The sequence below is a fragment of the Caloenas nicobarica genome, chromosome 4 (assembly GCF_036013445.1).
Source record: "Caloenas nicobarica isolate bCalNic1 chromosome 4, bCalNic1.hap1, whole genome shotgun sequence".
In the NCBI taxonomy this organism is placed as follows: domain Eukaryota; kingdom Metazoa; phylum Chordata; class Aves; order Columbiformes; family Columbidae; genus Caloenas; species Caloenas nicobarica.
This window is the reverse complement of record NC_088248.1, coordinates 34976100-34992507: the sequence shown is the minus strand read 5'-3', so window position 1 is coordinate 34992507 and position 16408 is coordinate 34976100. Positions and strand designations below refer to the sequence as shown.

At 39.7% G+C, this 16408-nt stretch overlaps 1 protein-coding gene across 1 annotated transcript in view; it reads right to left on the bottom strand.

The window, feature by feature from the left end:
- Positions 1 to 2985: 2985 nt before the first annotated feature.
- The window catches only part of GLRB (glycine receptor beta), a 43447-nt gene continuing 30024 nt past the window's right edge, over positions 2986 to 16408 (bottom strand). Inside the window, exons 8-9 of the mRNA XM_065634060.1 lie at positions 13301 to 13593; positions 2986 to 3282 (exon numbers count right to left, since the gene is read on the bottom strand). Of these exons, the coding sequence (XP_065490132.1) occupies positions 2986 to 3282; positions 13301 to 13593 (590 nt within the window). The remainder of the gene's footprint in view (positions 3283 to 13300; positions 13594 to 16408) is intronic.

The following is a 16408-nucleotide window of genomic DNA, read 5'->3' as shown; positions in this document are numbered from 1 at the left end:
TTATTAATATTTTTCCCTTCACAGTATCACTATCAAGTAACATCTTATACTGCCTATACAGTTTCATATTTGCACCTCATTCTGGAAATAAGTCAATAGGCAAAATTTTACAACTAGAGGGTGCTGGAGGACCATAATGTAATAGGCATGCAAAAGTCTCAATGACCTTTAGTGGAAAGAAGAAAAATAAAATAAATCAATTATTACTGCTCAGTAGGACAAGTTAATATATTCCAAAGTAATACAAATATTGCAATATTATCTAGTGTAAGTAAGAAGAAAATTAATACTTTATAGCTGATACTGTTTTATTTTAAATTTCATTTCAAATTTGCTGTTAAACTTTGCTTCTGTCCTTAGGCTTTGTGCTGTAATGAATGAAAAGCCTTTATCTTAACAATGCACACTCCTTTTGCTTCCTTTTGTGTGAGTTGGAAAGCAATTACAGTGTATTATTGATTAAATGTTTTATGATAAAACACAAAAGCCATCAAGTAAGCAGGAAAGCAAGAAGGAACAAAGAATAATTTAACAATAAAATCTATAATTGAGATTATACAGATAGAATGTGGACATTAATTACAGATAAATCATTTAATAAGATTTCTAACAAAAAAATTATCTTCCAAAATTCATATAATTTCCATCACGGGGTAATTACTTTCTTGCCTTTCAGTACTGTAAGAAAAAATACAAGTATGAGAATAAATAATGTCTATAAATATAGCACTCTGATTGTATGTATAAAAATTACCCCTCCCTTCCTTACTCTCTTTGACTTCTCCTTATTGCTTCTCAGAGTCTCCGACAATTCTGTAAATACCTTTAACAGACAGAAATATTGGAACTTTGAACTAGACCTTAAAGATATATAATTTTTTCCCTTTTGTTCAAAATGGTTCAGTAACATTTGGGATTTCCCTTCCATTTCCTCCTATCAGAAAGAAATCCAAAGGACAAACTGTGGCCACCTGGTAAAGTGGCTCCCTGTAATCTCCACCAGAAAGTGGCAAGGAAGCTGATGGGAAGCATGTGACCATATTCTGAAGAGCAGATCTCTTCAACCCAAACACAAATTGTAGCAACCAGGGTGCTGATCCCAAAGTGGCAGTGGTTAGTGGTCACGCACCCTGGGTGCCCGTAGATCGGCCAGATGCCCAGGGAAGCCAGCATAGCGTGATTTGGGGTTTTTTTTAATATTTCCACTTTTGACCTCCTGGTTGTGCAGGCTGGCCATACGTGGACAACATTCACTTGGTGGACAACACACAAGTGATCCGACAGTCCACTTGAGGCCTGCATTGGCTCAACGCATCCTGGATGCACTAGAAATGTAGCACAAGTGGTATTGTCTCTGCTTCCGTGCTATGGAAGGTTTCAGGCCTTTAATTCAGTCACTTCCTTGCCTATGAGTAGCCAACGATCTGTATTTCCTTTTATGAATTGCCAAGTTACTGAGAACTGTCTTATTTTCAAATTTTAACTAACCGTGGCACCCCTGTTTCACAAGCAGAGATGTGCATCTCTACAGGACGCTCACAAGGGCTGAGGCACGGTCCCTGTGCGTTCCCAGGGAACACACACTACCCAGATGCCTACATCCAAGCAGCTTTCCTTTAGTTCCATTTCACCTCATGACTTGCCCTTACAAAGGGGTGTGCTCTGGCACCCACAGAAGACCACAGGTCCTGCACTATGTGGCTCGGGGCGATGATGTTTCTGTAGGCTCCATGTCATGGGGTTTCCTCTGGAAAATGGAGAGCAGTCTCCTATCAGAACAGATTCATGCATAGGACCTTGTTCTCCAGAAAGTAGTAGCCAACTCAATGAGTTGGTGAGGGCAGCCTTTCATTAACACATAGGCACAAGGGCTAATTATTTATTTAAAAGTCTCAGCTTCTTAGAAACTTCTTCACTTCTACTGGTAGCTAGGCGTTAGCTTTGGTCATCTGTGCTACAAAAGGTAAACAAAAAAAAGTACAACTAGTGGTAAAAATAGGATTCCATCTTGACAGTACCTGGTTGTTTAAACTGAAAGCCTCCAAGGGGATAAACAAGTCAAGTAAGATGTATCCAACATAACAACAAAAAAATTGTGACTTAGATACTGCAGGCTTGCCAGACACTACAGAAGATGAGCTAGAGGACAGAGTAATGTAAAAAAGTATAATATAACCTGATACTGAACTTGATCTTGTGATGTTTCTCAAAAATTCCTGATCTTTAGTGTAGAAAGTGGCCTGTTTGTAATCGACATATTGTATCTAGTTTGTGCCTAAGGAAACAGCAGTCAAAATTTGGCCAAATATTTTATTCTTAGCATATTCTCACACATTTAAGTGTGCCTGCTTGATGGATACAATTGCTGTCTTTTTTCTAAATGAGCTGATTTTACAAAATTAGTAATTCTCTGAGCTTTATTTTTCCACATAGACAAGATAGCTTATTCAATGCTGCCTTCACTTACAAAGTCTAAATAAAATGAATTACAACTTAGCTTTTTCTTCAGCAGTGCCATCTAAAATTATACAGGAACAAGATGTTGTTTGGTTGGTTTTTTTTTTCCCCCTCTGGAAGTCAGCAGAAAAGCTGTTAAATACTACATATACTAGAATACTGATTTTAATAATACTCAACGTGCACGTCAGTTTCATTGTCAGAAACACTTTAAATCTCTGTATGTTACTAATAACTGAAGAGCGTTATTCAGCTTTGTAATGTAGTATGCATTGTCCTTCATATATATTCCTAAAGCAGGATGTATGCTGTACATTTATATACAACGTTGGTTGGAGCACAGACATTGCAGTGTCATGCTTTCATTCAGATTTCAGATGCCATATGTTCAGTACAATCGCATGGCATCAAAATGCAATATATTGCTTTGCAAATGCAAATAATTTCACACAGCAGCCTTCATGACTGGGGAGGAGTAATGAAATGGGATATATTTTACACATATGAAAAACATAAATAAAAGATTTATCATAAATATATGGACCAGTATATGACGTTGAAGAACAAGAAGCAAAAAGGGAACAGTGCTCTTGCATAAAGATCGATTCTCTTTGCTGCTGATGGAATGACAGGCTTGGGAGGAGGAGGCTTCTTGTTGTTCTTGGCTTGAGATTTCCCGAGCCCATTGTTGACTTCAATGGGCTTCCCATAACAGTCATAATTCGATAATTCAAAATCCCTTGGCAAGCTTCCAACGATGCTGAAATCATTGGATCTCAGATCAGATTTCGAAGTGCAAACTTTTTTGCATCTGGTCTCACCAACCTATGAAATAAAGTGTGAGGGGAATCAAGATCTACTCACCATATTTCATTAACAAACTTAATGCAGCTGCTAGAGAACACCACAAACAAACATATAGGAAATTACTTGTTAATAGGGTTACAGTACATCAGCCTAATTTGCTGAATGGTTGCATTATAAAGTACTTAAATATGATCAGTCAATCATATAAACTAATCCAAACATTCTTAATTGTGTAATTTTTCATGCACAAGATGCCTCATGCTGTGCAACCTGCTACAGTTAGACTCCTTCATTTTAAGATGATAGAAGAGGAGAGAATATTTCTGTAGAGAGTATTTTTGCAAATCAGTTCTGTGCAGATGAACCTGCAGGACAGATACTATTCAATACTTACATTTTTCTGAGGCCTGAGGCTATAGTCAGAATTAACTCTAAAATTCAGTGTTTGATGCAACAATAAAGTTTATTCCGGTTCTACTATGTAGTCAGCTCAAGATCCCATCTCTCATCCCAGGGTGACCACCTTGCATGGTGAGAAGACACTTCCTTTGTACCTGCACTCTTTGGTGCCTCTCTAAAGACACGTAACAAAGATGCAACACTGTTCTCAGCACTTCCCATTGGTACACAGGAGAACTGTGTAACTGGGACATCTAAATTCAGCAATTGAATTCCTGACTTTCCTACAGCTCTGCCAGTGCTCTTGGTGATCAAGTACAACTGTGCTATAGGGTCACCCCAGGTGAATGATTCTCTTTTACAGAACAGACAACTGTACTTGCACAGATAATGAACATTTAAAAGAAAAACGTATTTGTCATCTTTCAAACTGAAGTGTTTTGGGAAAAAAAAAACCAAAACCAAAAAAAACAGAAGAAAAAAGAATACACATTATGAAACTTAACTGCATTATTAATAATGCTATTTGTACACATATATAACCTGAGAGTTAGTTGGAAAAAATGCTGGTTCACAAATCAGGTTATACACCTGGGCAACTGACATTAACATAAGTTTCACTAGAGCTTCCTGGAGCCACCGATACACTAAAGCTTGTTTTTTCCAAAAGCTCCCTATCCCTCCTTCCCAGTAGCTGATCTCTCCTCCACAAAGCCTTCGGGCATTTTACTCTCAGCTCTCTTCACCTCTGAGTTTTCTGCGGTCCTAGGCTGATGGTTCAGCATAATGGCATCATCACATTTTGTAAGTAAAATAATAATAGTGAAATATTGTACCAGACTTACAGATGAAAGAAAAACATTCTGGAGAACATTATTAGCTTCTCTGTCACAACTGACAAGGTATCATGGATGAAAAGAACTGAGGCAGTCAGGGACAGCCTGGGACAGTGTTTAATGTTGGAGTAGCAGGGACAAACTGTCTAGTAAGGCGGTGACTGAGACACGTATGAACATGATTATGTGGCCCTGGGTGACATGGGGGCTGTCACACAGTGATCGGAGAGGTTTCTTCCAATTGGATCATACTCAATGACATGGGTAATAAAGATACAAAGCAGACTCTTGCTCAATGAAAGGGTAACTTGTAGGATTGGGATGCATGTTAACTGAAGAGTCACAGGAATATTACACTTTTTCCATGCTCAAAACTAGTAAGATTTAGTAAGGCTATTACAAGAAATAGAATAATGTATGAAACTATAAGCCTGCTTTTCAATTTGCAAACTTGTAATCTGTTTCTCATACTGCCAGCAATACATTGTAAAACTCAGCGACACTAATTGTAGCCTAAGCGCTCGCATTCACAATACAGAATATTCCTGTTCCAACCGCAGTACCTAGAGAGAGCTCCCCTAAAGGCTGTTCCAAGTTGGTTCTCATTCACTTGCGGGACAGAGAACTGAGGGAACAGCTTCTGGGTGACCCCTGCCTTACAAGCAGAGGACTGTTCACAGCATGTTCACACAGAGCTCTGCTTAGTGTCAGCTGGAGCACTGATTTGTCAGGGTGACACAATTTTCCTTCTAAGAGCAACCTGGCCCAAATTTTTCTTTAGCAAGTATTTTAAAATAATTTATTTCATTTCCCTGGCTTTACAAATCTAATGTGTTTTTCTTTTTTCTATATTCAGTTGCTGCCTAAACATATTATTAAATTTCTTCCCATACATCTGTTCAACTCTCCAGTAGTTCTGTTGTTTTAATCTAAATTCATTTCAGTTGACCTACAGCTTTCCCTAAACAAAGTGAGATAATATATATTAAAAGTAGTTTATCTGCTTCTTATTAATCCCTCCTTAGTTCGTGCTAGAAGTGTAATGAAATTCCTGACACTTACCAACGTCTACAGGAACAATTTCTGTGGAAAATGATAGCACAGGACTGGATTTTATAGTACTACACTGAAGACTTGTATAGAAGGTAAAACATTGTTAAACATTACATCCTTTCGACTTCATCCTGACACAGAACTTGGCCCTGGAAAATATTTGATATCATTTGTCTTATCCTGCCCCAGCATCGTGACCTGTGGGCCAGACCCAGCCCACAGGATGCTTCCACCAGCTCTGTGGCTTTGCCCCTGCAGGGGATGGGGAGCAGCTGTTTGGGAAGGGAAGGCTGCTGAACCAGCGCAGGGCCTCCCTGCCTCCCCCGTGGAGCTGGGCAGCTGCTCCTCATCCCTCCAGCACGGAGTTGGGGGGCTGAGGAGGGCCCGGGAAGGCGACGTGGCTTTGGGGGCTTGGGCCAAAACACAGACCTCGTTCCCATTTCTCCCAGGACTGGGCCATGTTGTCTAGGTTCAATATATCGGACAGGACACCTGCCTTTTGATGAACAGCTCAGAAATACCTAAAAATGTCTCCTAGAAGCCAGAAAGCCCTTTGCGATGATCCTTTCTCACCTTTTCCAAAGTTCAGGCTGATGGGTGCCCACTGCCAAGCTCAGCAGCTGAGGCTGCCCTGGATGCCGTGGCATCCAGAGCTGTGGCACACACACCACTACGGCAGGGACACACACATCTCAGAAAGCCTTCCTTTGCGGAGTCAGGGGAATAATGTGATAAGAAAGTGGAGAAAGAGATGAAGAAAGAAGAAGCGTTGCCCGTGCATGCAAATTGACAGGGAAGGGGAACACCCCATTTTTGCCTCTCCTGCTATGGTGCTCCTCATCACTCCACATTCACTGCCCAAACTACTTATACCAGATTTTCCGTGAAAAACATCCAGAATGAAGAATTTTTTCCATGACCTTGCTCCTCACAAACATATGTACCTTATTTCTAACCTGAATTTATTTGGCTTCAATTTCCAGTCATGAGGCGTGACTATAGTTAGGTCTGATTAACTGCTGGTACTTACAGATGGTAACAGATCTAACCTTGATTTTGCATAATTCAGATGACGCAACCAGGCTGACATATGAAGCCAAGTCAAATGTTCTTCAGAGTTTCTTACCTTCACATCATTACCTCTGTCAATCTAATCGATCATATTTTTAAAAAATTATATTCAGTTTGATTAAATCAATAAACACACAGGTCAGCTTTAATTTCACTGACCCATTTAAATTTATTAGCTAACATGGGTGTGAATTATGAATAATGTTAATTATAATTAATACTTATGAATAATAATTATTAGTCAGCCACCTGTTAGCTATGCAATATTTTCCACTGATTGATGTCAGGCTTATAATTATTCATGTTATGCCACTTAGCCTTTAAAAGTACTGGCACAAAATTAGCTTCTCCATGTCTTTTGGAACTCTCCCAGTTTCAAAGAATTCATTAAAACATCAACATTCATGTTCCACAGCACTTGTGGACCAGCTCTTTAAAAAATCCAAGATGCAACTTAGGCTGAAATCTTGGTTGTAAAATGTCTAACAGCTACTGTTTAACATACTCATTAGCTGCTGTCAATTAAACTTATTTCATCATCTGTTTGAATATATTTGGCTTTTCCCCAAACATAGAGCAGAATGTTTTTTCAACGCTTTTGCCTTTTCTGCTATTTCTTGACACTTACAACATCTCCATCTAGTATTGGACCAACACTCTTGTTACTGGTGTTTGTATACTTGCTATACATGCAAAGTAACTTCCTATTGCCCTCACTTATGCTAACCACATATCCCTTTTGTTATCGACATCTGTTATCTACATCTATTTTCTGGATTTCAACTTATACTAATTGCTATCAACTTCTTCTTTTGACAGTAAGAAGAAAACAGAAATGCTTGAAGCTGTGTAAGTTTTCAGTCTTTGGGAGTTTGTTTTAGAATGGCGAATTTTTTTGTTTCTTTGTTTGTTTTTGGTTTTTTTGTTTTAAATTAGTATAGCTCCCCTTCTGGTATGTAGCTTTTTTGAACACTGACTGTCAGATAGCTCACTAGCATCACTCATATTTTTTGTTTAAATTCTTCCACTCAGACAGGAAAAAATGGTTTTCAAATTTGTGAAATCTGTCCTTTCGCAGCACCAAAAATACTGGAACTTGACTAGATTTGTTTTGTGCAAATAGAATAAGGATCCTTTTCAACTGACTCTTCGTCCTGTGATCAACTCCTCTTTATTCATCAGGATGAAGTTTAACACTAAATGCCATCATTTTGGATTCAAGACTTTTTGAGAGTAGAAATGTATTGTCCATAATTTCCAGCAAAGCTTTGAACATGCTGTAGCACTGGCAGCCTCTCAAGCTCAGCATCCACCCCTCAGGCTGAACTGCCTCCTGACTGTAACGCAACGTTCTCTGCCCTACACGGCACGTCTTCTCTGCCATGAAATTGCCTCTTCTGCTGCACCCAGCCTCTTTTGGCATGCAGATCTGTCAGTCCTCCCAGTTGTGTAAGAGTCTTCTATACAAGATGAAGGAGTAGTTTTCTAACAAACTCTGTCATTAATCTTTCTTGTGCTTGTTTTGTGCTCTTCTCTTGCGCTTGTAGATCATCAATAAAGTAATCATTGTTTAGCATTAGTGTGTATTCAGACCGAGTAGATTTTCTGGTGCAGCTCAGCAGGAACTTGCTATCACATTCCAAATATTCCTTGCAAATTCTCATTACCCCACTAACTGCAAAGTACAGAACGAAAAACATTTATACATAAAATATCACAGAATCACAGCATAGCTGAGGTTGGCAGGGACCTCTGGAGATCATCTAGTCCAACCCTCTGCTCAAAGCAGATTGCTTGGGGCCTTTTTACAGTCGTGTCCTGAATTATCTCCAAGGATAGATACGTGAGTCACTAGAGCAGAAAGTACCTACCCTGTACCTGAAATGCTGTCAGGAACTATTAAAATAGATTGCAGCCTGTGGTTTTGTGTAAAAGATAAAACGTGAACTGGGTTTCTGGTGGTTCTACAAGAAAAATCTGAAGTCTGGAGTGCCACTCGAGGGTAAAAGACACTATGGGAAGATCGGGCCACCACAGGTCACCACCACCAGTCACGTATATTGTAAATCAGTAGAGATGAACACAAAACATCTCAGGTTTCAAAGCCTAGATGCAGTTCTGACAAGATAAGGCAAGCAACAGTACTACCTCTCTTTAAAAATAGCTGGGTTTAGAGCTGTTACCACCGCTTGCATAGCACTATTCATCATCCCCCAGAGCCACTCTTTTAGCAAATGTTCTCTCCAGTCATCAGCACATTACCTGTGGGGGACAGCTTCTATAAACGGGCTTGATGAAAATGTAACTTTTCAAATCAAAGGGTGTTGTTATAGTCAACATTGCAATCTCTCCCTGTAATCACGCCACCAGTGAAAGCAAAAAGAAACTGATTCATCTTCAAAACATTTCCCTTTTTGCTTGTTTTTCTCACTCTATGATGCTACATTGCTAGGAAACACATGCAAACTCCTACTGAGGATTCCAAATAAAAGGCCAATGCCAGCAGTTACCACCAGGTTTGCGTAATTTTCTCCTCTGCTTAGAACAGCATCTACTTGCAGCCACTAGGAGCTAAGGGAGCCAAACTGTTCTTACGGCTTCTTGCCTCTGAATGCATAGCCACCGCAGCTCCTAGCAAACACAGCAGAAGTGCTTATGCTGAATTTCGCTTTTTTCTACAGATTCAGGTTGATCTTGCCAGATGGACCACTTGACTTTAATCAGACAGTCATATTGATAAACCTGTGGGCTTAAAATTGCACTGACATTTCAAGTGTTTTTGTTGGAGGGGGCATGAGTCACAAAGCATGGACTCGGGGGTTTGGCGTATGCTGGCAACATGCAGCTTTTGCGTCAGCCAGTATCCAGGATTTGGTAGAGAGGAGAAGTAGTTTGCATCCATGGAAGGCGCTCTCCATCTTTGGCTGATTCTCAGATTGTGAGCATTGTTTTCATCCTGTCATCTTCACTGTTGCTGTTGGTGGCTATTGGTCATGATCATTGACCTTAGTGACACAGTAGTGCCTTCCACTGAAAACTTCCAGGTGGACCTTTACAGATTCTGCTACAGAGGATCTCTTCTCCTCACCTTCAATTACGAATGGCATCAAGCTTTTAATTTTTAGGATATACTGAAAAGTTTATCCCTTTTTCTTGTCATAAAAAAGGAACAACAGCCACTTGTATTGTTACGTATGATCACATGATTTAGTTATGGCTTGTTTTTCACTAATATCAAACCTGCCAAGTCTCCAGACCAGATGCCATTTTTATCTTTCACAAATGGATCAAATACAAGAAAACAAGTTATCCCATGAGGGCTGGAACCAGGGATGTCTGAGCACCCCACTTGCTTCCCTGTGCTCCCGCCAATCCCCCCCACGCCTGGGACCTTCCCACCCCAACAACCCCACTGTACTTTACATACCAGCCCCTCCATCAAATCTCCAGGAGAGACATCACTCTGCAATGCTGAATGGCTGTGAGGGGCAGCAAGAGCGCAGCTTGTGGCCCAGGGAACGCTGGTAAACTGGCCTAGCATCAGGATCAGGGGCATTTTCAAGCAAAATAAATCAATTTATCTTTTTTAACTTGGTTCCTCTCTAATAACTTACAGATATGTCTCAGCACCATTCAGTAAATGTCTCATAATAAAGAAGTGCTTCATTTAAGCTGGGGAAACATTTACAAATGAAATTATTCATTCTCTCTGTTTTTCCCCGCTTGTAGTTTTCTGCTTCCAGGTCTTTCTTGTTGGCTATGGTGAGATTTCCAGCTACAACCTCAGTCACTTTTGCCTTAGTATCACCTCCTATGTGGAAAGAGAACATCCTCAAACATTTCTGTGGGATGCACACTCACATGAGGGATGCAGTTTCAAGTTGCCCTCCTTTTCTCCTAGAGTTATACATTGGTTTGCCTAAGTCTTTCCAGACATTTAGCACAGTACTTGCTCTCTCCTCACACACAGTCCTATACAACTCTGATGAAAAACAGCTCCTGAAGTTCTGGGACAGCACTCTGGCCTCTTTTGTTTCATATTCTTTATGCCTTTCAACAGACAGTTTTTTTCCATTACCTGTTTCTTTAATGTTTCCCTCCCTTGCATATTTGCCCTATGATAAATGCATTCTTGATCATGACAAGCTCTGTATGGGAGCAATCGAAATTTTGTGGGGCAGGCCTAGTTTTGGATTAGGAGTCAGAGCTACTGAAAGATTTAGACCTGTTCTGATTTAGGAGTTTAGTACAGGCTTCTCCAAGGCTGACAGCTTTCAAAGTGCTCCTATGTGGTAGCTGGTCCAGAGGGAGTTTTTAGCTAGGCAGATTTAGAGCATTCAAATACATAGAATCATTCTCCTACCACATCCTGAGGTCAAATGATTCATTGGTCTGGGACCTTCTTCTATCTCAGCCTGGTAATCTTCCCAGAAACTACCTCCCCAGGACATCCTTCCTCAGGTAGGCTATATTTCAAAACAGATGGCTGGATGCAAGCAATCATTAGCCATGAGGGCAGGAGACCACTCAGCCACACGGTCAACTTTTACAGCAATGAATATATATTTCTGATATGTCTCAGCAAACAAATGCATTGTAACTCTTCGTATAAAGATCATCAGAAGCTACGCATGCCCAGGACTCCATATAAATCCAACACAGATTATTGTTGCAGAGATTATAGATATTGGAATGTTAAAGGTCTCAGAGAACAAACTGGGAAGACCCTGAAAAGTGCAGATCAAACATGAGGTACTGGAGCTGACATCGCAAGATTATGAAGGGGAGACACGGCAAGATCTTGGAGGGCAAACTGAGGTCTGAATCCTAAAAACCTTTAGCCTATCGCTAGACACCATTCATGGGGAATGTTGCTTACTTTTTGCAGACAATGACTCCCCTTCCTCTAAGTCTTAAAATGCACTGTACTCCCAAACTTGCATTCTTGAAAAAAAATATTAAAAGACAAAAGGAGAGCATAGGTGATAAAAGTGATCATTTTATTCTCCTTATGGCTATGACAACGGCAAGCGCTTTAAAAGGTGTACACACCTAGGAGAATCAGTAAATTAGCAATTTGGTTTTGTTCACCACTGAAAAACGGTAGTTTTTTATTAATCTTGTCATTGATCAAGCTAGACACTTACACTTGTTAAGTACCTGAAACAGGAATAGATAGATTTTACGCTGCTCTGCTGGACTGGTGCAACTATTTTGTCACAAGAAACAGCTGAATTGGGGGCCTGCAAATTGCTGAACACAAAACCATCACATTCAGTTCCAGGGAAGCAAAACTGTAGCTGAGCTATCTTTCTTTCTACTCAGTTCCCATGTTGCCTGGGCTTGGGGAATTACTTGTGACACAAATCAAAGCAGACATGGGGTTGCTCTAAGCTGAGCCTGGTTGCCTGCCAGAACAGTTCTCAGAAGACTCGTCTACCAGATGAGAAACACGGTAGTCAACTGCACCGCTGTGCGATATCTGCAGCTCCTTGGGACTGGGTCTAATCAGTAATGTGGCAATGCCAGACTGATACTAGGACAGAGATTCCACCATTCGGGCATAAACTACTTCCTCCTTAAAGAAGCTTTTAAGTCACATTGTATGCTAGCGATATTATCACCTGGATCTCGCCTAATAGCTTTATTTTATGAATTAAAATTGCAGAGTCATAGACAACTATAAGCTGAATTAATATTCCGTGTTGTAGCATAACCTATTTTCTTCTGTACAGTAAATGTCAATTAAATATCACTCAGGACTGGGGGCAGTTGGCCTGGGGCATCGGATAACTCTTGGAGCACAAACGGGGAGTTATACAACACCAGGAACCTACTATCATGACAGAAATTTTGGCCTGATCTGAGATGTACATCTCATCTCTATCTATACAATGAGATCTGATCAATTTACCCATAAACTCTTTCTGGCAACATCAGAAATGCAGGAACTGTTTGACAGACAAACAGACCTGTCTTTTGTTTACAAATACCAAGACTTCTGGATCCCTGGCTTCAGAGATGCTTGACATGCAATGCAGTGCAGCTGTGGCCATCCCCGGGAAAGCAATGAGACGGGTGTTATTTGAGTACGCTCTCAGCAAATACTGACTGAGAGTCCTGTTCTCTGAATAGTTACGGTTTGACAGCTGCTATTTACTATGAGAAATATAGCAACTGTAAAGCTTCTTGCTACTTTATTTACCTGAAGCTCAGCAGCAACCATGGCGCTAGGATATTAAGAGACAAATTTTTCATTTAGTACATCTGACCCCAAATAACTAGGGACCAACTGGTCAGATTGCTAGCCATTAATTACCAGCATGTTTTTAAGATCCTGGGTACTTCTAAGATTAAGCACTATCTAAAACTATGGGATGTTTCAAAAAGATGGATCCAATCTCAAAGCAGTATATTTCATGATGGCAACATGTTACAATTACACAAAAATTTACAAATGGCTTAATGAGTTATCAAGTGGTAATCATTTGAAACTCTATGCCCTGCCCTTCCCAGTGGTAAGAGTTTCATTCATGGGTGGTGCATGGTTGCAGAGATATAGTGATTTCAAATTGGCTCCATCTATTTGAAACACCCTGTATTATGACAGTATATTCCTGGAATTGTGTTAACAGAGGATAATGCTGATTTTGCGTACACAGCTTCGCAGCTCCTACCTGTAAAGTGCTGATGTGGACAGGAGTCCCTGTGCCATTCACAGTGTTCTTCTTGGCAGCATTTCCACCTTTCCCTTCCGCTTGCTCTGCCTTGGCAATCTTTGCTTTTTCAGCTTCAATTCTCTTCGGATTGTTTAGCATTACCTGGACCACCGCATACTCCACCAGGGATGCAAACCCAAAGAGAAGGCAAACAATCAGCCAGACATCTAAGGCCTTCACGTAAGACACTTTGGGAAGTTCTGCGGCAAGAGTGGTACATTCAGATGCCAAGCTGAGAACCGAGAAAATACCTATGAAAAGAAAAGCAATATATGGATTAAAGAAATCTTGCCCTTATTGACACCAGCTGTGGTTTTCCTCTGAAGCAGACAACACTGAATGATGTTTTATAACAGTAATTGGGGCTTCCCAATGCGGTTGGTGTATTTTACAGCAGGTAGACAAAGTGCACATGCGTTCAGTTAATGAACATGTTAAACTGAATACTTGGGTAGCATATTGCAGTTAGTGATGAATTATTAATAAGGAGTACTTCATGTTATAAATACAGAAAGAAAAAAGTGAGGCTAAACTGGTTGCTGTGGTTTTCCTGCCCCATCACACACAATACAACTGTGAAATGGGCTTTTGAAAGACTTATCTTACAACACGTATCTAAGTCGGAGAGATGAAAGAGAAATATATGATACATAAATCAGAAGTCTCCAAGTCCTTTAAATCAGACTTCAATAGCTACTGTTGTTCCAGAAACATGAACTGTGTTACAGCAGCAGCACTTCTCTGAATGACCTGCCCACAAGTGCAATACACAGGGAAAAGCGCAGGTTTTGCTTAAGAGCAAAGCTGTACCTGCATATCAAAAAGTCTGTGTTCCCAGTTCACTGTGAAGATGAAAACACTGAGGTGACTGAGGATCTACAATCATTCCCTATTCAAGCTTACAGGATCTAGAGGAATCTTTCTAAAAAAAGGGCTTTTTCAGGAAGCTCTTATGGTGAAAAAAATCCACATCTGCAAAGGCTATTGAAAGGTCACACTCATCTTCAAACTAGGTTTCAATAAGCATTCCTCCTTACAAGACTTTCAAATCAACACAGGGCTCACATTGCAAGACACAAAATACAAGTTTGATCTCAAAGAGGCTCCAATGAAACTGAAATAATAGCATGAACAGCTACATTTGGAAAAAGCTAACTTTAGAAATGGCTTTCACATAGGGAAAACTTATTTCAAACTCCCAGTTCAGAATGTCTCATTTTGATTTTGTGAATGCTAATGACAAAAATCTTTTTCAGTTATGAAAGGGCAGCTTCATGAAATGTAATCAATGTCTATAGAAAAGTGTTGGCCAAAAGGAGATACTCAATCTTAACTATGTTTCTTATGTTTGCCACACGTGCTATCAAAAGCATGAAACAGATCATTTTCTACAGATCTGTTTTAAGTAACTGAGAATGTGAAAAACTTAATAAAACTGAAAGTATCTGTATCAGCCTATGACCATAAGTAACATTATTTTGCTGCTGTTCCCATTTGGATTTTAATAAAATTGATACAATACTTTATTTGGTATTAATCTCAAATGGGCAACTTACTAGTTGGTAAAACATTGAAGAAAAAATATAAAGAAATTATTACAGTCATGTGATTTTAAAATACAGAATCTTATGGTGTTTTATTTACAAACATGTAATATCAACTTATCATTGCAAAGTCGGATTTTTTTGTCCACTGGGATAATACAGAATGGCCAGATGTGCTATGTCAGATCAGAATGACATGGCAAATACTGAACAAACAAACCTCAGTATCCATTCTGGCTTATTTTCTGTCTACTGCATCTGAAGCATTCAAGTACAAACATGCCCATAAGGACATAAAGCGAGCATAGAATAGTGTCCTTTTTTTCTAATTTATTTTCACTGACCAGCTACAGCTGTCTTGGGCTGAACACTAATTATGGATCATAATGAACTGCAACAACAGGTACAAATAAGGCTGTACTGTCTCTTAACATATAAAGGACACCTCTACCTATGCCCAGCTTTCTGTTATTCTCTAACAGTGTATTGTATCATGTGCTATGCATGTCTATGCTAGACTTCTGAAAGGCAGCTTCTACCATAAGCATGAACACCCAAATTACACGGTGATGTAGACTGGCTCAGCATCTTGGATATTGTAATTTTTTTCCTACTTACTTTAAAAGTGTTGATTATCTTAATATGCTAATATTATTATCATGGCTCGTGCTGAAAACATTTCTACGACCACTTTGTAGAGCTTAAAATACCAGATCTTACAATCTTGGATTTAATTCTACAAAAATAACTTACAAATTCTACTAGCTGAAGAGATTTTAATGGAGCTTTCACGAAACTGTTCAGTACGGCAATTGAGATCATAGTCACCCACCACTAATTTCCATTTGCCTGGATTCCTAGGATGAAAAGTTCATTCTCAGAGTCCAAGAAACTTCTAGGTTTTCAAGGTAACAATAAAGTGAGATAGAAGTACAGAAATATTCTATTAAGCAACCATTTGCTGCCAGATCAGAGTTGGCATAGCCTTGTAGACCCTAGTACCAGCATTGTAAGCTGCCCCTTTGGCAGCAGCTGCACTAGGTACCTACCTACCACAGTCCAAAGCTCAGGGCTCAAATTGAATGAGGAGAATGAATAAATAAACTGCAAGATTACTTTTTTTTTTTTTTTAATTAAAAAAAAAAAAAAGGAAACAACAAAATCCCCCTTTTCTTCTCAGGGAGCACTAGAGAGAGAACAGATCTTCTTCCTCTATACTTGCAAAGTACAGGGAAAGTCGGTCTTTCTAGAAAACACCTCTGCATTTTTGCCCCTACTGTGGCATATCTTTCAAAAGCAAAGTTTAGCTTGTCAGTAAGACTAGTTGGCTCCTAGCCTAAAGCATGATTGTATAGGGCTACTATTTAAAAAATACTGCCTCAAGTTACATATGGATAATATCAGAAAGTGCCAATCCACCAAAGCACTTCAGCACATGCTGCCAGATAAATAAATCTCTCTTTTTTGAATCCATCAAATTTACTGGCCTCAGCACTATCTTCTGGCAGTGAATTCCACAGCT